Raw genomic sequence first — 22,141 nt, forward strand, 5'->3', positions numbered from 1 at the left:
GTTCTTTGCAGAACAATAAGGCTGTTTTCGGAATTCCAAGTGTTCCTGTGTCAGTTTCTGAAGTTTTCCTGATGTTTTGGTTTCTCGAATTAAAATACAAAAAGGGTATTATATTCTGGTAATACTCCAGGTAATTTTTGTACAGGAAAGAAGGCTTTATGCGTAGCATCACATAATTTCTGAGGTTATTCTAACACGTTCAGATTTTAGGAGTTCCAGTAAGATAATCTGTGTAGGACTTCACTTGTTGTTCACACAGCATCATGCACGAGTCTCCGCTAGTTGAAGTGGTTGACAGGGATACCGGGTTAGGAGACAAGTTCACTTAGGTGTAACTTCAGTGTCAGAATGTATCAGTATGAACAAATATTGGCACCAGTGCAGCATTTCTAGGGCGGTTGGTGTTCAGTTGCTTCATGAGTGCCTGGGGCTTTTTTCCTGCTAGCTCTGAAGATGCTCCTGTGTGCTGATTGTTCTGGGGCACGCAGGTTGTGATTGAGGCTGTGAAGATGAAGGGCCACGCTCTGCAGCCCTGCCCCACGTCACCTGCTCCTTCAGAATGGCGGTTTGCGTCTGCTGAGATTGTCTGCGTGTTCTACAAAAAATGTCATCGTATGAAAGCTTATGGCAGCCCCCTTCCAGCTGCATTTTGTCACTGTGGTAGCAGTTCAGAAATGCTTCATCTTGTGCTCCAGCAGGTGAATGCTTTCCTTATACAGAATGGTGGTCTTTACAAAATCTAGAACTGCTGACGCTGGGTGTGCGAGTCCTTCAGTTTCCCATGCCTCGATTTGAGCTAATCCTTGGTTGTTCCTAACTGAGGTTTTCCACCCCGCTCACTGAAATAAGCAGGCGTCACTTCTGCTGTGTCCCTCCTTGCCCAGCACCTCGTCCAGGCTCTCTTAGCTGCTCTCTCTTAACTTGGAGATGGTCTGTAGCCTGCTGAAGTTAGGTGTGTGTTGCACAGAATTGTAGCTTTGCTAGAGCTTTCTATCTTGGATGCAAAAAGGCCTTCTAATACTAAAAACTGAGCTGTAGCGAGTGCTTTTCTCCCCCAGTATGAAATCTGTTAACTGTGAGACTTGTGCAATGGCATTCTGCTAACAGGCATTAACTAAATAACAACCAGCTACAAAACCTTTGGCAATTCATAGCAGCACTGAACAGGAGAGCAAAGATGGAAAAATAAATAACTAAATAGAAAATAAAGCAGATTATTTACTACCACTTTTATTTCATTACCTTCCCAGCATACATACTACTCTTTTATATTTATATTCATCAACAGGGTTTTTTTTGTTGTTGCTTTGTTTTTTTTTTTTAAACTAAGGCAGCAGGATCTGCATGGAATTGTGTAGTCCATTGAAATTCAAAGCACTTAAGTGTATTTCAAAACAATAATTTCAAAGTCAAATGTTGGTTACAGCCAACAGATGAATAACTGCTGTTCTTCTGCATCCTTTGCTGCAAGAGTCTGGCATTCGTAATATTTAAAGGTTGTAAAATGAAATTTGTTACAGAATATTAAAAAAAAAAAAATCTGAGAAATACCTTCTGTGTTCCTTCAGAATGTTTTTCCTTTGTTTAACATAACATTTAGAAGGATCCTGCAAATTAGAACTTTTTATCTGTTTTAGCATGAAGTTCCTCTACTTCAGCTGAATCCGATACTTGATGACTGGGAGATAAACCTGGGTTACAGAGCTGCTACTTCTCCACTTTCCTTGAGCATCTGCTCCAGGCCGTTGCTGGCTGGGATTGCTGTGCTGGCTGCACCCCTGGCTTGGTGCCCTTGTAGCTCTTACATTCTCATGGGTACACAAGTTTACTCATTATGCATTTAATTTTGGACTTTTTGAGGCTCTGTTTGAAAGAAGACAATCCAAGCTGAGACAATGCCTATATGTGAGGATATGGTATTGCCTAATATGTAATATTTTCCTATTTTAATGCACTGAATAATCTCTTGTGCAGTGCTGGGGTAAGCAGATGTTTTCTTGTTAGTACCAGTGACTCCGTTTGCCTTTTCCTTTGAAAAGGACCTTGCTGAACAGGCTAATGAGGTCCAGAGTTCAGACTCCCCATTAGTGTTGTTTCATTGATTGATTCTATGTGTGTGTGTGTGAATATGAAGCAGTTTGGTGTGGTGGGGTCTCACAATGTAGTGTGTTAAATTTGTAAGAGTTGCATCTTAAATGGTGTACAAATAGAAACTGCTCTGTGGTTTCAAGTGCACATCGGCTTTCTATTCTGCTCTTCCTTGCAGGTATAGTATATTCCTTCCATTACTTCGGAAGGGGACCCCAAAACGCTGTATGATGCAGCACTAATGGCTGACTTTGTTTCCTTGTTCTACCTAGGAGTGTGTGTTAGGAGATTTGGTGGCTGTGCATCTCACCTGGCCAACATCAAGTTCATTTCATCTAGACCAAAGAATGTGTGGATGTCAAACATTTCACAGTGTAGAACTTGTGTAGATTTGTACTTTCTCTTCAGATAGAATGGTGATTTATGTGTGCATTTATGTGTGCACTTTCTTAAAGGGCATTCAGTGCCTCCCCCTATAAGCTAACAGTTCTTGTGGGAGCTACAGCTGTGTGTTCCTCTTGTGTTGCTTATTTTGGGTTGGTTACAGTAGCTGTGGTCTTAGCCATTTTAACTAGCTGTACACTGACAGGATGGGGTCCCGTTTTTATTCCAGATGAATGTAAAATGTGAATTCTTATCATAGGACTAGAAGAGGGAGCTGCAGTAGCTTGAACTAATTATTTTCAAACGTCAGTTTGCACCTTTAATCTTGAAGTATCAGTGTGCTGCTTGTAAGGTCAACTGAAAGTCGTTAGTGAAAGATAACTGGTTTGTCCATTTAACTAAAAACTCTACAAATTATTTCACCTCTTGTGAGGTCTGGGGCGAGGTCTCAAGTTAGGCAGGTTAATGTCACCTTCAGCTTGGTTTGCATCTCTGGTTTTCCCATAGAAGCTGTGGATCCCCATCCCTGGAGGTGTTGAAGGCCAGGTTGGATGGGGCCCTGGGCAGCCTGATCAGTGCCTGCTACAGCGCTTGGCAGCCCTGCCTGTGACAGGCGGCTTGGAACTGGATGGCCTTTCAGGTCCCTTCTATGATTCTAACCTGTGGGATATCAACCGTGAAGATTTTGTGTTTAAATGTGTTGTGGTTGCTGTTTTTGCCGTCAGTATCCTGTCAGACACAGACAGCAGGTGTATGACTTGGTCTGTCCGTCTTGATGGTTTGTGAATGGCACGAGAGCACCTCTGTCTGCAGAAATGTCAGCAAACTTTCTGTGCATAAAGTACTCAACTATGTGTGGAACCTGAATGTGTGATTCTAAAAATTCTGTGTCTGTCCAGATGTACTTGTCGTTGTTGTAATGCTATGGATGGATGCTAAATGTAAGACTGTAGGCTAATAGGCCTAGCTATTATGTGAAGCTATTTGTATATATTTTATTTAAGAGCTCTAATTAAAATGGTCCTGTCACAGTGTGAAGGCAAGCAGATCACCACGATATTGATATTTTCCAGTGGGAAATGAATCAAAACTATACTGACTGTAAATTAAACACATCTCAGAGGAGCTGGCTGCCTTCTGCTGTTTTAACTGATGTGATTTAAGTAGCTTGACTTCCTTTATGGTAGATGCTATTTTATTTATATACTAAGGTACGTTTTTGCTGTAAGAAAAAATAAATTGGAGGTAGCAGTGTGATAGCCCAGAGCAGAGGAGGCTGAGGGGATGCCATGGGGTGGCCCTACAGCTTCATTTGAGAAGAAGAGTTCTGTAGGCAACTTGATTTTTCTGTTAAATCTTTCGGGCTTGAATTTGTTAATTAAGTAACCTATTTGTGGGTTTAGTTGCTCTTTAATTACCATATGCATGAAAAACCTGCACTCCACCATTAGCATGATTGATTATTCACACACAAATGGGTCTAGAGAAGCTGGATCTTAAAAAGTAAAAGCTGTGAGTACTATTTGTTTCCGATAGAAACTCCAGCCTGAAGTTTTAGAGAGGTTGCCGCAAGAATCCTTCTCTGCTGTTGCAGATTCACGAAGGTGCTTAATGGTTGTGCTCTAAGATCTGTCCTTTCCCAAGTGAAGGAATGCATTTGTGTGACCGGTTGCAGTGCAGCCTCCAGAGAGGTGACATCTCTGTAAGGTTCAAGGCTGGTAATGCAACTATTCCTGTCCTTGGAATGTAGCTTTCATCTCTGTGTCTTAAAATTAGCTGATTGATTTATTCATTAATTTATAACTACTATGTTGGAAATGTGATGGCACAATCTTTTGTAGAGACACAGAATCAGTAGCTTATTAAGGAGAACTTTCCTGTTGAAATTTTAGCTTAGAGCCTGTACTTGGCATGGCCCCAGGTATTTCCATCTGTTGCAAATAGGCCATCACCGAAGTTAGGTCATCAGATCATCAGAATTCAGTGGGAAGCTGAAGGTTGTCGTGCTGTCTTGGTGAATGACATTTTTCTTTTGTGAAGATTTCTCCGAAGTGCGCAAGCTGGTGCCGTGGTTCATTCTGTTATGTTCACATAACAGTACTACCAGCCTTTCCTTAGCGTGAACATTTATATTCTAATTGCTGTTGAAAGTAGACGTGGTGGTGGTGGCAACTTTGCCTTTGAAGGCTTTGGAAGCCACAAGCTCTATTCTCCCAGACGAGGCCTGGCTCCCTTGCGCTGCCCCAGCCTGGGCTGTAGCCGGCCTTGGGCACACGGCGCGGCCTTGCAGGTGCTGCGGCACCAGGCGTCGCAGGGGAGGCCTTTGCAGCTCCTCCAGTGCTGGGCCTGCAGCAGCAGCACCGTCCTGCAGTGGGCAGCTGCCAGGTGTTGGTGGAGCTCTGGGCCCCACGGCCCCTCGCTGGGCTGAGACCGAAATGACCCAGAAAACCGCAGATGTGTTCTGCCATCAGTTCAGCTCGAGCAAACGCCGCCTCTTCAGGTGACTGTAAACAGGAAGTTGAGGTACGTCTGTTTGTTTCCGTGTCCGACACAACTGTTAACAGAACTGTGCCCTTCTGTTCCTTAGCGGGAGGATGTTGGCAAGCAGCATCAGTATTAAAACCAGGCAAAGACGGGACGAGGTGGTGACGAGCCTGCGCTTACCTCTCCGTATTTGGATATGTTGTTCTGAAGTTTGCATTACTGGCCTCACTGAAATCTATTTTTAAAGCACATAAAAAAAATTCTAAAAATGTTTGTCAGAAGGTGTGTTGAGAGCTATTTGGAGTTAACTAGCAGATACTGTAGAGAAACAAGTTACAAACTGTACTTGCTGTTGCGAGCAAGAAACCTTTTAATTATTTCTTCAAGTAACATCTTTTATATGCAGATGTTATGTTCCAGCTACGTAATGGATACACTTTTCATTTACTTGTTGTTGTGTTTCCCTTGGGCAAAAAAAAAAAGAGGTGCTATATATACTCCTGTAAAAGGGAAGAAGCGTATGGCAGATTTTTGAGCCCTGTTTGTGCCCCTCCTTTGCTGGGCATGTTGAGACAGCGTTTGCTCTGTTGCTGGCAGCTTTTTCTATCTGGCCCTGTGCAAACTTAACCAACAGAGAACTCATTAGGTGAGCATTAAAAGAGAAAGGAAAGAGAGGTGAAACCTTCTCATTCCTCTTCCGTGCCTTTGAAAGGCTTCATTTGAGAAATTTTGGATTCAAAACAGTCTCTCTTACAAAAAGGGGAACAAAAAATGCAATTAGGTGGATCCTGTTAATGCCTGTAATTTGTTCTGCTGCATATGGTATTGAAAAGATAACTAATAAGTGGCATAAGTGAAATGTTTCCTTTTTTGCCAGGTACAAATGGTACACGTAAAACTCTCAACTCCTGTGGCATTGTAGTACATGTGTTTCTTGTTTATTTCTCTTTAAAGTAGGAGTTGGTTTAGTACTGTTTTCTGCTGAAGGGTATTCAGGCTTTGTTTGGCTTGGGGTGCTCCTGTCAGCTGCTTGCTGTTCCTTGCTTTGGTGTCTGCAGTTTACTTCACTATCAGCTCTCTGAAATTGTAGGCATTTTTATAAAGCAAAAGTAAGACACTCTAAAAATGGAAAGGTATGCCTCTAACTGCAATTACTGCTTAAACATTATATGAAATAGCAATCTTGCAAAGTCTGGAAGTGCATTCTTTTCTGCTGTTGTCATCCATGAGTGCATTTCCTGAGTTATTATACTGATGTTGTCCTGGACTTGCCTGCTCCTGCTTGCACTATGCTTTTCTGTTTTGAAAATGGAAATCCCCTAGACCAGTAATTAGTTGTTGAATTCTAAGACTAAGAATTGTGTAATTCTCCAACTACCTCGTGTTACTGAGAGGATTTGCTTTTGATAGCTGTGTTTTAAGGCCCCCGTTTTGAGCTTCACGTTGAAGTGTGGTGAAACTAACTGGTCGTGTCTGTATCCTTTTTGGTTGTAAATAGATTTGCTTATTTAAATATATTTGTATTAATTGTCTGGGATGTCTAAATCATAATTATGAGTATGGAAATGTTGTTTTATGAGTAATTATGAAAAAGTATAAACATGAAGTTGGCCCGAATTTGGAAGGGAGCGAGAGTTCCTCAGTATCCTATTGAGAAGATACTGACACAGTTGTTATCATTGGTAAGAAGATAGTGTGGCTTCTAGATGTTATCCTTGTTGGTTGTTTTGCTTTTCATGCAGTAACTTCAATGTTTCAGCTCTTAATCAGTTTTCTCCCTCAGTCTCTATTTTATATCCAAGAACAGGCAACTCCCACAGGTATTTTTGCGTAGCCTCAATTGGACTCTTGTGACTTTTCGATCCATTCAACTTGGAGCGCGGTGCGCAGAGCTGGGTGTGCTTCTTTAACTTAGCAGACCAGGAAGGCCGCTTGAAAGGCTGAAATTCCTTCAGTATGAATTTTCTGACTGCTGTGTACAACTGGCACTCGTGGATGTCTGTTCAGAGAGCAGTTAGAATTACTGGTGCTATTTAATGTAGCGTTGACCTGACTTTTTGCAGAAGTGCCATCAGGAAAAGAGGTTTTCATGCATGGCAAAACTTCTTGATCTGAGTGTGCCTACATAGATATGGTTGAGCACAATTTTTAAGTTTCAGGCTTGGAAAATAGAGAATAATTTCCTTAAGTGTAAAATTTCAAACTAACTTGTGCGTAGAAGTTTGCACGTGGAGCCTTCTTAGCAGCGCTGAGTTTTGCTGTGTAGTTCTGTTTCAGGGAAACACTAAGAGTAAAATGTTCAGCAGTTGATGAAAAATTTGTTTTGTTTAAGGTTCTTGCTAATCATAGCCATGATTTTTGGCAGTTATTCTTGGACAACACGGACTCAGGAATATGATGTTGTTATGGAAGTCGTTTGAGCAGGAGCACCCATCGGTCGCCTTAAGGAACTTGTGAAAGTATCCAGGTAAAGCCAGAAGTGTTTTAGTTACACGTGGTGCAGCGTTCGTTCTGAGCAGCTCCATACCCAGGACTGAGAACGTTCCAACGCGACACTGAGAATTTTAAATTAATAATTGATGAATATCTTTGTCATTTGATAGTGTTTGGGGAAAAAAATGCACAAATCTGTCTGTGCCACCGTATAGCCATTCTCCCCCTCTGTCTGTGCCACGGTAAGACTGGCCTTTGTCACTCCAGATAAGTCTCCTCTTTGTTTTTCTAGCCTGTGTAACCAGTTTTGAGCAGTGTGCTCTAATATGCTGTCCTAGACATCATCAACCCCAACTGTGCTGGGCAGCGCAGATCGGAGAAGGTCCAGAGGAGGGCTTCAGATCTGAGGTCTGTGTCATCTTAAAGGCACAGGAGCCTTGATGGCTTAGCCTATTGAAACTCTACTTTTTGCCAAGTGGCTTGTGTGAAGCATGAGTGCTCCTCAGACATCCTTCAGATGTAAGAATTCTTCTTTTTTAAGGCAAGCCACAGATGGTGCCTCAGGCCCCGAAAGATGCGATCGTAAACAGGCGCTCATTCAAAATGGCCGCCCCGCTGTACCTGTCTGATCTCTTCTTTTGAATGGTTGGTTTGAAAGCTGTAAAAACTCATGGTGTGAGCGTGTTACAACTGGATATTTGTGAATGTTGAATCTTGCCTGCTCACTAGAATGAAGTATGCTGCCATCGGCAAAAAAAATACTGTCTTTTACTAGGAGCTGTAACAAATACTTGTTTACCCAAAAGCTGGGGTGACTCTTTTAATATTTCTAAAAGAATGTAGCACCAGATACCTTTTAAACTTGTATGGACATAGAGAAGGATGAAAGAGAAAATATATCTTGAAAAGATAAAGAAGAAAAAGCTAACTTATAATAAGATAGTAAAACTATCTACACCTCTCAAGTGGCGTTTCAGTTGCACAGAGGTCTCTTTTATTAATGAGGACCTCAGTTTGTACAATTGTTCGACCATTTATGCTGTCATTTTCAAAGTCAATTTCTTCCATGTTTTCGTCGGATAATTAAATCCATTTGCACAAAACTCGTGCACTAGCAGTGTCCCTATAGAAAGGTCATGTCTTAACAGAACGCTTAGCCTTCCGTGTGATATTTGAAGTATATTGACTCTTGGTCTGTCTGGAAATTTTAAAGCCCTTCTTTTTTTTGTAGTGCTGAGATATCTTTTATATAATCCATTTTTTTGTTGCTTTTGTGATCTGTGCAAGGGGATAAAATGTTGAGGATTTTTAGTGCTGAGATGTTGCTTGCTGTTTTCCTTGTGTTTCTGCCATGTGATACATACTGTCAGTCCGTGCTAGTTGGCTGTTTGTAAGAATTGCATTGCCTCTTCAGCAGGAATTGCTTTGGCTTTTATTGTACTTTGACTTCAGGTCAGCAGTAGGAGGCTCAGAAACAGGGAACAAAGGCAAGGAGAAAATTCAAGAGAATCATGAGAATAAGGCAGGCAAGAGGAATATGAAAGGAAGTAAGGAAGAAGCTGTGGGGGAAAAGTACCACTTTAACTGTCTTGCAGAGAAAATAGAAAGGTCTGGGTTCTTGGGGTGCAGACAGGAGGACAGCGATTGCTCTCACAAATATATTGGATATTGCTGTGAAAATAGCAGGAGGGGCAGTGAAAGGTGGGGAGCAGAAACTAGAGAGAAAGATTTGATGTGTGGGTTCCTACCCTCAGTCCAGTGATTTCTCATATCTCTTCTTTCTCTTCAATCGTATTCTGGGTCCTTCCTTTTGTCAATGATTATATGGCTGCAAGATCTGCTGGGACAGAAGAATACCACCCAACTCCTCCCACCTTGGGAGAGCGGGGGGAAGGAAGAACAGAGAACAAGCGTAGCTTTGTGTTGGATCAGTTCAATAGACCTATTTGCTTTGCAGCTGTCTAACTATTCGAACAGACACAAGAGAAAGAAATACCCATTTTGGCAACTTAGAACTTAACTGCATGCTCGGAGGTCCAGTGGGAAAACCAGGACTGGCAAGCTACTAAAGAGAGCTGATGAATCTGCTCCGCTGTATGCTGGGAGCCAAGGAGTCTGCTGCTTTTGTAGGCAAGGGGAATGTCTAGGAGGTTGTCGGGATTCAGTGCTTCTGTGTGTTGGGTGACCAAGCTAACCGTGCGCAGTGCAGGCAATAGGCGTCCTCCGCAGAGACAGTTTACTCCAGCAAGTCCAGGCAGTTGTCTCCGCTCCGTTTGCAGCGATCCATCTTGCTGCATGGTTTCGTGAAACCATTTAAGGAGCTTCCATAGTGAAGAGGAAGGGAAGGCTGCCATTTTTCAAAAGCAGACTATTTCAGACTACAGACTTCAAACTGAATGGCTTTACTTGTTTTCTGGCTTGCTTCTAGTTGGGAAATCCAGCCAACAGCGAGATGGCCACCATTTCTGTTCTCTCTTTTACTTTTAAGTGGAGAACTTCAAACTTAGGAGCAGGTGTTAGGAATCCAGGTGAGGTCCCTCCCTCCAGCAGCAATCCGGCGCTGTGCTCTGCAGGCTGTGCTGCAGCGTGGCCCCGTGCCGCTCTGTGCTGCCCAGCTGCCCCAGCAGGCAGTGAGCATTCTGCTGGGTGAGGTGAGCTGTGCACCCAGCTGTGTGTAGGATCCGAGCCAGCAGATGGCTCATCTTTGTATCGAGGTTAGAAAGTCAATAACTTTGCCAAGGAAAGCATTAATTGAAAGGGCAGCAGTTAAAACAGCTGCCTGTCTGGTAAGGTATATCTCTCTAATGACACCTCTTAGCACTGAGGCAGATGTACATTTAACCCTGATATTGTCATTAGTAATTAATTTGATTCCTGTTCACCTGATTTTTATGAATATGATCTCAATGTGTGTTTCCTGATCAGGGAAATGTCTGTGCCTTCTGGGTGTCCGTTTCCTTGACTGCATTGCTACACGAGTTTATTACAGGCGGTTGGCAGGGTATCTAATTCAGTGTCACAGTGGGAAGCGACCAAATAAATTACAGAGGAGAAAAAGCAGTGCATGTTACACTGTATTTTTGTAGAGATTTTTAGTTGGTCTGAGTTTAAGTATTCATTTGGACACTGTACTTTGAAAGCCGTGGACATCATAGCTTGACCTTGTCATGCTCATCTCTTCTTTCTTTTTCCTTTTTTTTTTTTTTTTTTTTTTTTTTTTTTAACGTAGAGAATTACTGCACTTTTCTCCCCCTTCTGCCTTAAAGGGAAGAAAATCAAGAAATCTCTTTAGTTTGATGGAATAAGTATTACACTGATTTAATGCTTTAAGATATATCTTATCTCCGGTGACCTATAGGTAAACCTTCAGAAAGAGCTGAAGATGTAAAAGTGTGATCACTAAATATTTAACTGAGCTAAAGTTGCAGGCATGTGTAACTCTGTTCAATTGAGAAAGTAGTGCTGCATCTCCTAAATTATGTGGTTTTATGTATTAGTTGCCTGTGCTTTGCGTTTCTCCTGACACCCAGTGGGTGCCCCGTGGTTGCAGTTCAGGTCAGGACGCACTGGGATGCGTCCCACAGTTGTAACTCGGGAGGGCTTTTGAGGTTTGACTTTATGATCTCTTAACAAATGCTTCTAAATTAAGGAAGAGCTTGACTCTGTAGTTTCATTACTTCATGACATGCTTGCAAACTTAACAATCCATTTAGAAAGCTGCAGTGCTGAGTTGTAGTCATAAAAGAGATGTGGAAAATGATTTAAAATTTCAGGTAGGACCTGGGCAATCCAAACATGTTCCACAATTCTTTGGGCCACTATGGCTCAGTGAAAGAGTTGACTCTTACTTAAAAGCTTACTTTTTCCTTTTCAGAATCTTAAGTAGAATCGGTTGCTTTGGCTCTTCAAAACCTTTCTGTATAACCCTCAGAGCACTTTTATGTTACACCTTCTGTAATGTTGAACTGTTTCTTATAGAAACAGGGTCTTTGACACTTCAGATGTGTGTCAGGGTTAAGGTTAGATTCTGGTGTGGCCGCCTTTGTATTAAAAGATTGAAATGGATGACGGATAACAGTGTTCTGTCAAAAATAGACACGCGTGGGCAGATGCTCGTTTGGTGATACTTGGCAAGGCAGGTAGTCTGTAGTATCACGTATAACATAGTGCGTGCAAACAGTGTGATAGCATTTTACGTGTCTTCTCCAAGGGTAAGTTTGGCACCAGTTGTGAGAAAGTCACCTTCAGACTCACCCACAGGCATTTCAGCACAGGGTAAACCTGCCTGGGCACCTGGAGGTGGCACTGTGGCTGTTGGCCACGCCATGGGCAGGGAGCAGAGGCACGTCACAGGCAGTAGGAAGACGTGGGATCAATACAAGCATAATACTAGCGTTCACTTTACCTCCTGGATTCTGCTGTGTTTGTTAACTGTTACAATGTCATATTTTATTTAAAATAAATTTTAAACGTTGTGCTGCCTGGTAATGTCTGCTTGCCCCTTATGTTCTGTACTTCGCTCTGATTTCAGCTTGTGAAGATGAAGCACAATAATAGCACAGTACTCATATTGACATACATTGACGTTCTCTGCCATTCTGGTTAAGTTTGAAAAGATTTTAGAAAAAATGAGAGTATGTAATGCTGAAGACTTTTCTTTACTTGAATGTCCCTGGCAAAAAGTGTAAACTATTAAAAAATGTTTTTTATTGCAGGCGAAATGCCAGCCCCTGAGCAGACCCCAATGGTGGAAGAAGGGCTGCAGACAACGCAGGAAACTTCCACCAGCCCAGGAATGGAGCCGGAGGCCACTGCCACTACCATTTTAGCTTCTGTGAAGGAACAGGTACGGGCTTGGTTTTAGTAGTTCAGAAATCTGCTCTTTCAGATGTAGCCATCATTTCTTCCTACACTGCTGGAAAGAAACATTGTTTCTGAAATTTATTTCCTTCTGTTAATGTAGTGTATCTTATAGGTCAGATATTAGAATCTGAAAGGGATCATTTAACTGCAGTAAAGAGAATCATCATTGTGGTATTTGGTGCCCATTGCAATGCGTGCGCTGTTATAAATCAGATTTGAGATGCAGGTTTATTGTTTAAGCAAAAATGTAGGGAAAATAATCCACCAACATTGTGGAATTGATGCAGTTCTGAGATCCAGACCCTTTTGTCCATTGCACGCATTTGTGTGCAGTGTTTTATAAGGAGACACGCTAACTGAAGATTTTGTTGGGGGGAGGAATAGAGAGAATGGTTTGGTTTTCACTGTCAGAATAATAGGTGATCATCGTCTCTCTTGGGTTAGTACAGAAATTGTAACTTACAAATTTCAGAATAAATGTGTTTTGGTGTCTGTTTTAGACATTTTAAGGTAAATTGCTACCCTGATAAATTCAACCCTGAGTGTAAGCACTTGATACGTTATTATTTGTCTACCATTGATATTAAAACAAACGAAAAAAAAACACAAAACAAACACCAACAGAACCGAACAAGAATTAAATTATGTGGTCTGGATACAAACAGATTTGGTACCTGTGGAACCTTCAGTCTTAAATGAAAACTTTCTGCAAGATGATGAAACTTAGATCTTCGTTCTCATGGCTGAATACTTGTTTCAAAAGCTCTTGAGATGGAAGTAGGCAGCCTGTTCATTTCTCGGTGGTGTTGAAACTGATCTTCCTGCGTTAAGGAAATTAATGCCTGAGGCTATCAAGATGTGAGTAATTGCAGTCAATTGGGTTAAAGTGATCCTGAGTCACCTCATGTGAAACACTGTTGGTCTTGTGATGTCAGCTTATCACAACTGTCAGTTAGAATTTGTTTGCCAAAAGTTCGTCTGTGGTGATTTGAAGTTAGTCCATTTTCTTTTGTTGTGGACAAAGGAAAGCTCGAAATGGTAGCTCAGATGGCGAGTTGCACTGCAGTAAATGACAGCACTGCAATTCCCAATGATCACCAGCCAGTAACTGCTGGGATTGCTATCCAGAGGTGCCTTTGTGCAATTTTAATGTGATATTGTTTAAGATGAACATACCATTATGACAGCATTCTCTACATCAAATTGATACAGAAGTGTATATAAAAAAGGCGTTGCTAACATATCCTTTCTTACCCAAAAACCATTTTTTTTATATCTTTTACTTTGAGAAAAAATTGACATGGAATATTTCTTCATTTTAAAAAGGAGATTAAAACCTCTTCTCATTTTCATGAAAAAGACCATTAATATATGGACTATTAAGTTACTCCTTTCTGATCAAGAGGAAAAAAAAAATTACAGTTGTGTTTTTGTAGTTGGTGAAACACAAACATCAAAACTGTGGTCCAGCTCTGTAAAGACATATAGGCATGTTAGAATGGGTGGAAGGAAAGTCGTGCTTCACCCTTGGAAATAATGTGAAGGCAGTAAGAACCAATCTGCAGCTTTTGGTTATTTTTTTCTGTTGATATTAATTACAGACAGACACTGACATGTTCAACACCCTTCCTGTATGGCAGAAAGCCCAGAACAGAATATTTTCCAGTGCAGTTATTTACTTTATTAAGCTTGAAAAGAAGCTAGTGTGATGTTTACTATGGCTCAACTTCCTTTTAGTCAGGAATCTCTCTGTATTTGCAGTGGATCTGGTATTTGTACAATAGAGCTGCCACACCTTAAATTCATTACTTCAGAAACATTTACTAGAGTGGAACCACCGTTCAGGGAGAAAAAATAACTTTATTCATTAAACTGTACCAAATCTTAATGTGACCAAAACTTTTAAAATTACTGCAGTAATAGTTCTGAAATAGGCAGGTACTTTTATTGAGTCACTTTGTTACGCAGCGTCTGCCCCAGTGGCACGTATGTGACTATGTAAAAAGTTACAGTAATTAATAAGCCCTTTAACCTGCAAGCCATTTCAAATACATTCTCCATTTGTTTCTTCTTCATGTGAGTGCAAATCAGTTTGAAGCAGCCTTGTTATCAAACTGGAGGCTGAGCTTTGAGCACTCCCCTCACTGAGACAAAGTTGTCAGGCAGCTGTCTGAGTCTCTTGGCTATATTTTTGGGGAGCAGCCATTTTCACCAAACATTAATTGTAATGAGCAGTAGAAGAGTGAAGAAAACAAGTCTGCTTCCAGCTTTGTCTGTGCTCTTCTGACACAGCTCAGTTTTTTGAATCTAAAACGCATCCCTACAGAGTATACGTGATGCCCCTGCTGCTATCGCAGCCTGACGGGGTAGGGAGGATCATTGCTTCACCTGATTGGTTTGCTTCTTGGTTTGCCTGACAGGTTTGGATGAAAATCGGTGGGAACTGACTTAACAAAGTTGCATTTCTGGTAGCAGATTTCCTCTTTGAATGCAGGGAATTTCTAAGTGTAGTGAGATTGAAATGTGTTTCTTCTGTTAGTAGTTGTATGGATTTGACAGTGTTTGGTTTCATAGCAATAGTAGGGGGGTTTTTATTCGTTGGTTGTTTTTTTTTTTTTGTTTTTTTTTTTTTTTTTCAGTTGTTTGCTTTTTGTTTGGGGGTTTTGCTCTCCTTCTTGGAAACACAAAGGCAGCTGGCTGTCAGCTACTTCTCTGCGTGAAATTATAGATTACTGGAACCGCTGCCATTTTACAAGTGCAAGCTTTATGCTACTAAATTTAAAATGAATTGCTTCTGAATACACAAGATCGAATGTGTGACTGGATGGTTTAGAATTTAATTTCCTGCTTAGTGATAGTTTTCCTTTTCAGTGATTGGGCTGAGAGAGGAGGAGGTCTCACAGGAAGAACTATCCATGGCTTCAGCTTTGAAACGTAACGTGAAAATACTGCCTCTGATTTCTGTGCCAAGGGAGAAGCAGTCACAACGGTGGCAGACAGATAAACCATGTGTGTATATACGTATGGTCTTGTTGTTTTTGGCACTTAAAGATGGACAGCTTTTCACCTTTTCCTTTTTAAGTAGGTGATAACAGAGAGAGAATGACTGGATGTGCTTGTAGGTGTGTAATCATAAATCTCTTAGGGTTTCAGAAGTGTTTTTCTAGAAGCGTTTAATTTCAGCACTTCAGTAAAAACGTTTCATTTTCTAGAACTACATTGAACCACATACTAAGAAACATTCTAATATTTTTTCTTGCTTCTTTGCTGTCTAAGTACAGTCTTATTTAGATGGCTCTTGAGATTCTTTTCCTGTAGTCTTCACTGCTTCTTCTGATGAGAAATTCCCTTTGAAGAAGGGCCTGCCTGAACCTGTGAGTACCCATCAGGTATATTAGAGTACAGGTCTTGTGAGGCTGTGGCATTACCAGCCTCTGCTCGGCAGCAACTGACCTCTGAGCAGCAGTTTGCATACAGTGTGCTTAGCTTCAGCAGCAGTTTAAAATATCCTGCATTGTAACAAAGTTTTCAAAGAGAATGGTGCTCGAATGAAGTCACTGAATACCTCAAGTGGCGTTCTTCCTTTCTGTCATTGACTAAGAGTACTTTTGTATGAATTGCTTAAATTTTGATCCCTCTTCTGCTAGAGCAGCACTAAATGGTTTTACCAGGCCAGTGAACAGTGCAGGCATAGAAGTATTAAGGGCTTTAATGGTCTACTGCTATTGAATACAGAGTAAGTGTAATCAGCCAATCATTGTAGCAGTGTGATTTCACAACCTGTAATCTGTGGTTCTCTTTACCCTGCCCAATTTTATTTTTTCTATCTTGTATTTTGGAAGCTACTGAGATACTGAGAGTGTGAAAATGTGGTTGTGTGCATGAGTAAACCTTTTTATTGAAAACTTTAAGGCTGATCCAATGCAGTTAATTAAAAGTTTAGTGTTTGCCTCAGTAGACTGTGGTAGAGAAATTCAAATATCGGGTCACTGAAGTACAGTATTCAAGTTGGGACAATATTTTATTCAGCGTGTTTTGTTCAGTTCCTTAACCTACCTCAGAACTGCAGCAGGTGTGAGCATGCAGGACTCCACATGGCCTGTTTTGTGAAGAAGGTGCAAATGAACCTAGCTGTGTGTGTCCTCTGCTTTTTTGCACTTCTGTGTCCTAGAAATGTCCAAAACGTTGTTGTCTTTCCTTAGCACCATTCATACCTTCACAGGCAGTGAGAGTTGTGTGGGTCTGTGTTGTGTGTTGAAGCTGACCACGAAACAGTAACTGCTGGGGAGAAGCATTCCTTTCAAGTGCTGGCTGTGTTTCCGTAGGTTGCCAGCTGTTTTTATTGACTCAAACTACTGAAAGAGGCTCAGCTGAATGGTTCTACAAAGTGACATTTGGCAATTCAAACAGCTTAGCGTATCACAACGCTACTGCAGCTCGACATAACATCCCATCCTGGCCCTTATTCTGCCACAGCTTGTTTCAGGTACCATTCAGAACTGGTAGAAAGATGCTACAAGATGCATCTCCCAGTGGCATCAAGAGCATCATGTCTGACATTCCAAGGGCCTGATCCCGGTCTGATGAGTAGGGCTACACGAGTACAAGTGTTGTCTTTGTGCTAGCGCTGCTGATTCTTGCATGACTCTGGAAAGCCTTCAGTTGGCCAATTGGACTTCCCACCCTTCAAATAAAGCTCTAAGTTACCTGTGTTTTGCCGGAGGTGGGGAAAAAGGTTCTTTTTATTTTTCAACATTATGAATCTTGAGTCCTCATTTTTATCCGTACTACTGAAGGAGAAAAGTTCCTGCTTAATGAAAATAAGGTCATCATATCTCTGCTATGCTGTATTATCATGTAATTACACAATTTGTTCTAAATCACTTATTGTCCAAAGCTAGCAAAAAGAGAATAATGGTCTTTATGTCCGTCAAACAAATTACATTCCCATTACTTACCTGTTTTCAAGTATTTGTTTTAATAGCCAAGCAGCGTGTGTTCACAATTTCTTTTCAGTTGGCAGAGAGCCACAAGCTTCTAAGAGGAACTCATCTCTGAAATGAAGACAGCAGTGTGTTTTCAGGGTTGATACAAATTGTCTCATCCGTGGTTTCTGGCAGCAAAGACTGTAAAGTGACTTGTGTGAGAGATTGCAGTATCATTGCGGAGCAGTTACTGCTTGGCAGCAGAGCTCCTAGCTCTGTTTTTGGTCAGCTATGGTATACACCACAATATCAGCACCCCATGCAAGCTTTGCCTTCTGCCTCCAAGAGGAAAGTTACAGAGCTCTGGAAGCTTGCCTGCCTGCAGTCAGTGATTGCCTTTCCGTAGTTTGTTTCTTGAACCACGTGTATGCTTCCTCTGCCTGAGAAGTCACTAAAAAGATAGCTTTTTTTTGGTTTCGTGAAGTCACTGAGTAGTTACTGCCAGCAGATGTTACTGATACTAATAGAATTAGTACTTTCTTCAATTTTGGAAGAAAAAGATAGCTCTGATCAATGCATTATAATGGATGTGTTTCAGAAGATTTGGTTACTCTTTCATGCAGTATGGAAGTCTGTGCTGTCATCTGCATATATAATTTTAGTGTTCCCTTGCCACGTAGATGTTCCACAAACGAAAACAAGCATACTCTTTGTGTTACTTGACTCCTGTCATCTTGTTGCAAGCCAGTGCTATAAAAATTAGTTGATTCTGATGTTGGTCTCGGCCAGCAGCCTTGTGTCGCACTCTATGGAGCATCCTGCACATCCCACTCCTTTCAGAGCAGCTGGCTAGAGAAACAAATCCAAATAGTTTCCTGCAAATACAAATAGTGTATTACCTGATAGGCACACATTAGTGGTAGGTGTTCTTTTAGAGTGCTATTTCCCCCTTCTCCCAAGTTTGTTGTTATCAGCTTATGACCTGCATTTAAAACAACAATTACAAAAGCTTTTTGGTTTTGTGTATTCTTCTTATTTATTCTTATGGAACTGACTTTGAGGTCCAAAATGAAGGATAAATGGTGGTTAATCAAGCTTAAGAGTAGGGGCAATGCAAATGATATGAAACAGCCCCAGTTCCTTTAGGTCCTTTAGACCTAACAACTACAGTCACAAATGCTGAAGTAAAGAAGAGACGGATGTCAGCATCCATTGTTTCAATGTAAACTTTGTTACTTCATTGGAAACGCAGGATTTACATTTATTGTAAATCTGGGCATTTTCCACTAACTAATTAATGATGGGTTGGTGAATTGGCTGTGAGGTATGTTTCGTCTATATTAGAACTGGACAGTACATTGTCACGTATAAATTCCTTTGACTTTTTTGTTTAATACACTCTTTTATGTTTCCTCTCCAAAACTCAGGCTGCCCCAAGAGCTGACAGGCTGCACGTGTCCCTCTTTGGTATCGCACGGAGGGGCGGCAGGCTGAGGCCTGGGATCAGACTCTGAAGACTGGGTCTGTGCTATTCAGTGCCATTGCACATTGTACGAACTTCTTGGTAGTGCATCCTTCCTTCCCAGTAAGATTTGCTGTGGTCCACATGTTGTCATGTTTATGATACTTTTTGCATCAGGTCATGGGATTACAAGGACTTTGCTTTAGAGTTCTGTTCAGAAGAGGAATTTATTAAAATCCCAGGTTAGGGTGCATCTGCTTCCCTTAGCCCTCGTGGTTTGTGTAATTGTTCTCATGGAAAGGTAAATGATTTTTTTTCTGTAAGTATGGAACTATTTTAAAATCAGGATGCTTTGTGACATGGAAGAAGATTGAATGCCTGGTTTAGGGAAAGCCAGGTGTTTGGTTTTTTTTAATGGTGATTTTGTTTGTCTGAGCCCAAAACAACCTGAAGCTATGTCAAGGTTCCAAAATGTCACCCTGATTAACAAAGCAAGTTAAATTTTTGCTTCCAATAGAGACCTGAAGTTGGGCTTGACCACTGCCATCCAGTCAGACCTCTGCTTTCAGCTCGGCAGTATGTTGTACTTATGACTGCAGTTTTCAGGCTCCCTGAAATCCATCTCAGTGTTTTCTTGTGTAACATTTTTAACAGTTTTTAGGAATGTTCAGGTATTCCTCCATTAATATTTGATTAGGGGAGGGCAGGCGTGTCAAGTCCGTGAGGATGCCAGTCCAGTCTGATGATTCAAGGGAGTGCACTGCTCTGCTGCAATTGCCGTAGCAGAGCAGCAGCTAAGTGCAGTCTTGTTCTGTGAGCGATGCCGTGTCTCATGGCAGCAGTGGATGAGCTCTGCGTGCTGGAGGCAATGAGCTCTGCCAGCCAGTATTTACAGTGTGGGGATGTGTTCATTCACTTTGGTTGCTGAGCTTTAAGAAGTGCCTGAAACGGCCTGCAGTGATGTGTTCCTGCTGGGAGGGGCACTCGGTTCCACGGCGTATCTTTAACCAGCCTGTTTGTTGCACAGCACTCAAGTCACACCTTTGGAAGGAGATTTCTTTTTCTTTAGCTCATCGTATTGAGCAGCATAGCCTGCAGGTGGCTTCCTGAAGAAATCACTGCTAATTAACCTGATATTTGGAGCTTTCATGAAGGCAGTCTCATTGCAGAGGTCGGAAGAAACCATATCCCAAGTCCTGCAGGATGATCCTGCTTTCATGGTATCAATTCCTGCGCTCTGAGCTCTTTGCCTCTGGGGCTGGAGATGGGAGCCATAGGTGCATTGCTGAGCCACGCCTGATCTTACTGAACAGATGCACAAACAGCAAAAAGTAGAGAGTTCTTCAGGGAGCACTAAGGAAAGTAAAGTGTTTAAGGCTCGTTCTGTGTGATGTAAGGTGTGGAAGAACTGTTTGCATTAACTGTAACCCATGAGTGAAAGTGACTTCTCTGATGTGGCAAGGCTAGCAACTAATATGTGATATAATTATGTGATACACATTCATCAAGAAAAGCTTGTTAGTAATTCACTTTTTAGAATGAAAGGAATACTTGTATTTCATATTTCAGTAATTTTCAACATTTATCAAAGTATAAAATAATGATGTTCATCTACTTTAAATAGCATTCAACAGTTCGTATAATGTTCAGGGAATGGAGAATATGAACTTGAAAAATAATAAGAGTTGCTCTGATAGAATCCTTATCTGTAATTAGCAAACCCTAACAGTGGAGTAAAGCTTCCCTAATACCCCTTGATGGCAGTATAGATTTCAGAGTATCATGTTTATAAAGCAGTATTTCCTGGTTTCATCAACACAAAAAGATTCTGAGCAGCTGCTTGTATTTCCCAGGTCTTTCTGGGAGCACGATGTTGCAAAATAAAACTGTTCTGGCTTTCATGAAGGCTGAGTTTTGGTACCTTTGACCAAGATATACAACAAAAGCTGAACAGAATAGCACATTTCTATCCTCAACTAATTTCAACTAACAGGCTTTGAAATTTTGAATAAGAAGTGAGAAGGTAATGTAGCTTAGGATTTGAAGTTTTGCAAGTGAAAAGGATAGAGTACAGTGTTTTCCAGTGCGACTCTGTTTTAAACAAAACTGAAGACTTTGTAGGCACCAAGTTCCTTAAATTGACAACATAAGTAGATACCAAACATTTTAATTGTGGAAGGAAAAAATCCACAAATGCTTAAACGTGTGTCTTTTTGTAGCAGATAATTAATGTTTGCATGAATCACTGATATAAAGAACCATTAAATTCCCACTTTCATCTAGTAGTTCCACTGAGGAGGACTCCAAAGAAGTAACGTGACTGTGATGAAACTCATTATTTTTCAGAACTAATCCATACCCATTGTTTAACATCAAGAATGCTTTTCTTTTGAAATTTCAGGAACTCCAATTTCAAAGACTTACCAGAGAACTGGAAGTGGAAAGGCAAATTGTGGCTAATCAGCTAGAAAGATGTAGGCTTGGAGCAGAATCACCAAGTATCGCCAGCACAAGGTACAAGTCCCAATGACTTCACTTTCATGTATCCCATAAGTTAAAGGGCCTCTTATGTCCTGTATCCATGTATTTCCACTAACAGCTGTTCACCTCCCATTAATATCTGAAGTACAAAAACACAGATTTGCTTTTAAGAGTTATGAGACAGTTCAAAAAGGCCTAGTCGTTCATTACATAAATGTAAAGCTTTAATTTCTCTTTAAGTATGTTGAAATTTGTTTTTAAGATTCAGCCAAAGAGAAATGCAGTAGACTTGTAAATATTAGCACTAACAGTGCTAGTTCAATGCAGTAATCCTGACAGTTTGTTTTTCCTGAATTAGTTACCTGGTTTCATCCAGCTCTTCTGAAATCCTTCCTCTTGTTCCATTTCCTTTCAGGAAATGCCGTGTGTCACGTTCTTGTTAGCGTACTTTTGGCAGTGAGAAACATGCCTAATAATCTAACGTGTGATGACAGTAACTTTAGCAAAGTGTTTAATATTTCAGCTGTAATGAGTATGCTGATTTATTTACTTCCAATTTCTTAGCAAACTTCATTCTCTTATGAAGCACTTAGACCTCATTTCAAGATACAGCGAGCTTCATTTTGACATATGCATAGCAGATTTGCTCTGAATACTGTAATTTTTTTCTAGATAACTTTGTTTCTGTATTCTTTCAGCAGTAAACTCAGGTATCATTATATAGTGTTTCCTTCTGGGATCATAACAAATATTTCTACAAATCAAATGAAAAGTTATTCCTACAAAACCTTAAGAAAGTGGGCATGATTATTTGCAATAAATAAATAATCCCTTGCACCATCCAACACGGCTGTTTTACTTGATCATAGCACTTAGCTTACGTTTCATTTGACAGTATTGTTCCTGGCATGAAGTTTCTATTCGAGAAACTTCAAAGTACTCAAAAATATTCTTTGGACAAGACTCCAGCTTTATGCCGTTCCTGCTTGTCCATCTTTGCTCTAGTTATTGTTCAGATTTT

The 22,141-nt window shown here is 40.9% G+C and overlaps 1 protein-coding gene across 10 annotated transcripts in view; it reads left to right on the top strand.

Annotated features, from left to right (window-relative positions):
• PKP4 (plakophilin 4) overlaps positions 1–22,141 on the top strand; it is a 64,580-nt gene that overhangs the window by 5,683 nt on the left and 36,756 nt on the right. For 5 of the 10 annotated variants that reach the window (XM_042827059.1, XM_042827056.1, XM_042827055.1 and 2 more), the window contains 2 exons: positions 12,105–12,235; positions 21,041–21,153. In XM_042827059.1, coding sequence (XP_042682993.1) covers positions 12,110–12,235; positions 21,041–21,153 — 239 coding nt within the window. In that variant the 5' untranslated portion in view covers positions 12,105–12,109. Of the gene's footprint in view, positions 1–7,354; positions 7,424–12,104; positions 12,236–15,123; positions 15,262–21,040; positions 21,154–22,141 lie in introns of those variants that run through there. The other 5 variants (XM_042827062.1, XM_042827064.1, XM_042827060.1 and 2 more) reach the window with 4 other exon arrangements.

The sequence above is a fragment of the Centrocercus urophasianus genome, unplaced genomic scaffold (genome assembly GCF_019232065.1).
Source record: "Centrocercus urophasianus isolate 14NV4802_14NV808 unplaced genomic scaffold, USGS_Curo_1.0 seq_28, whole genome shotgun sequence".
NCBI classification, from domain to species: Eukaryota; Metazoa; Chordata; class Aves; order Galliformes; family Phasianidae; genus Centrocercus; species Centrocercus urophasianus.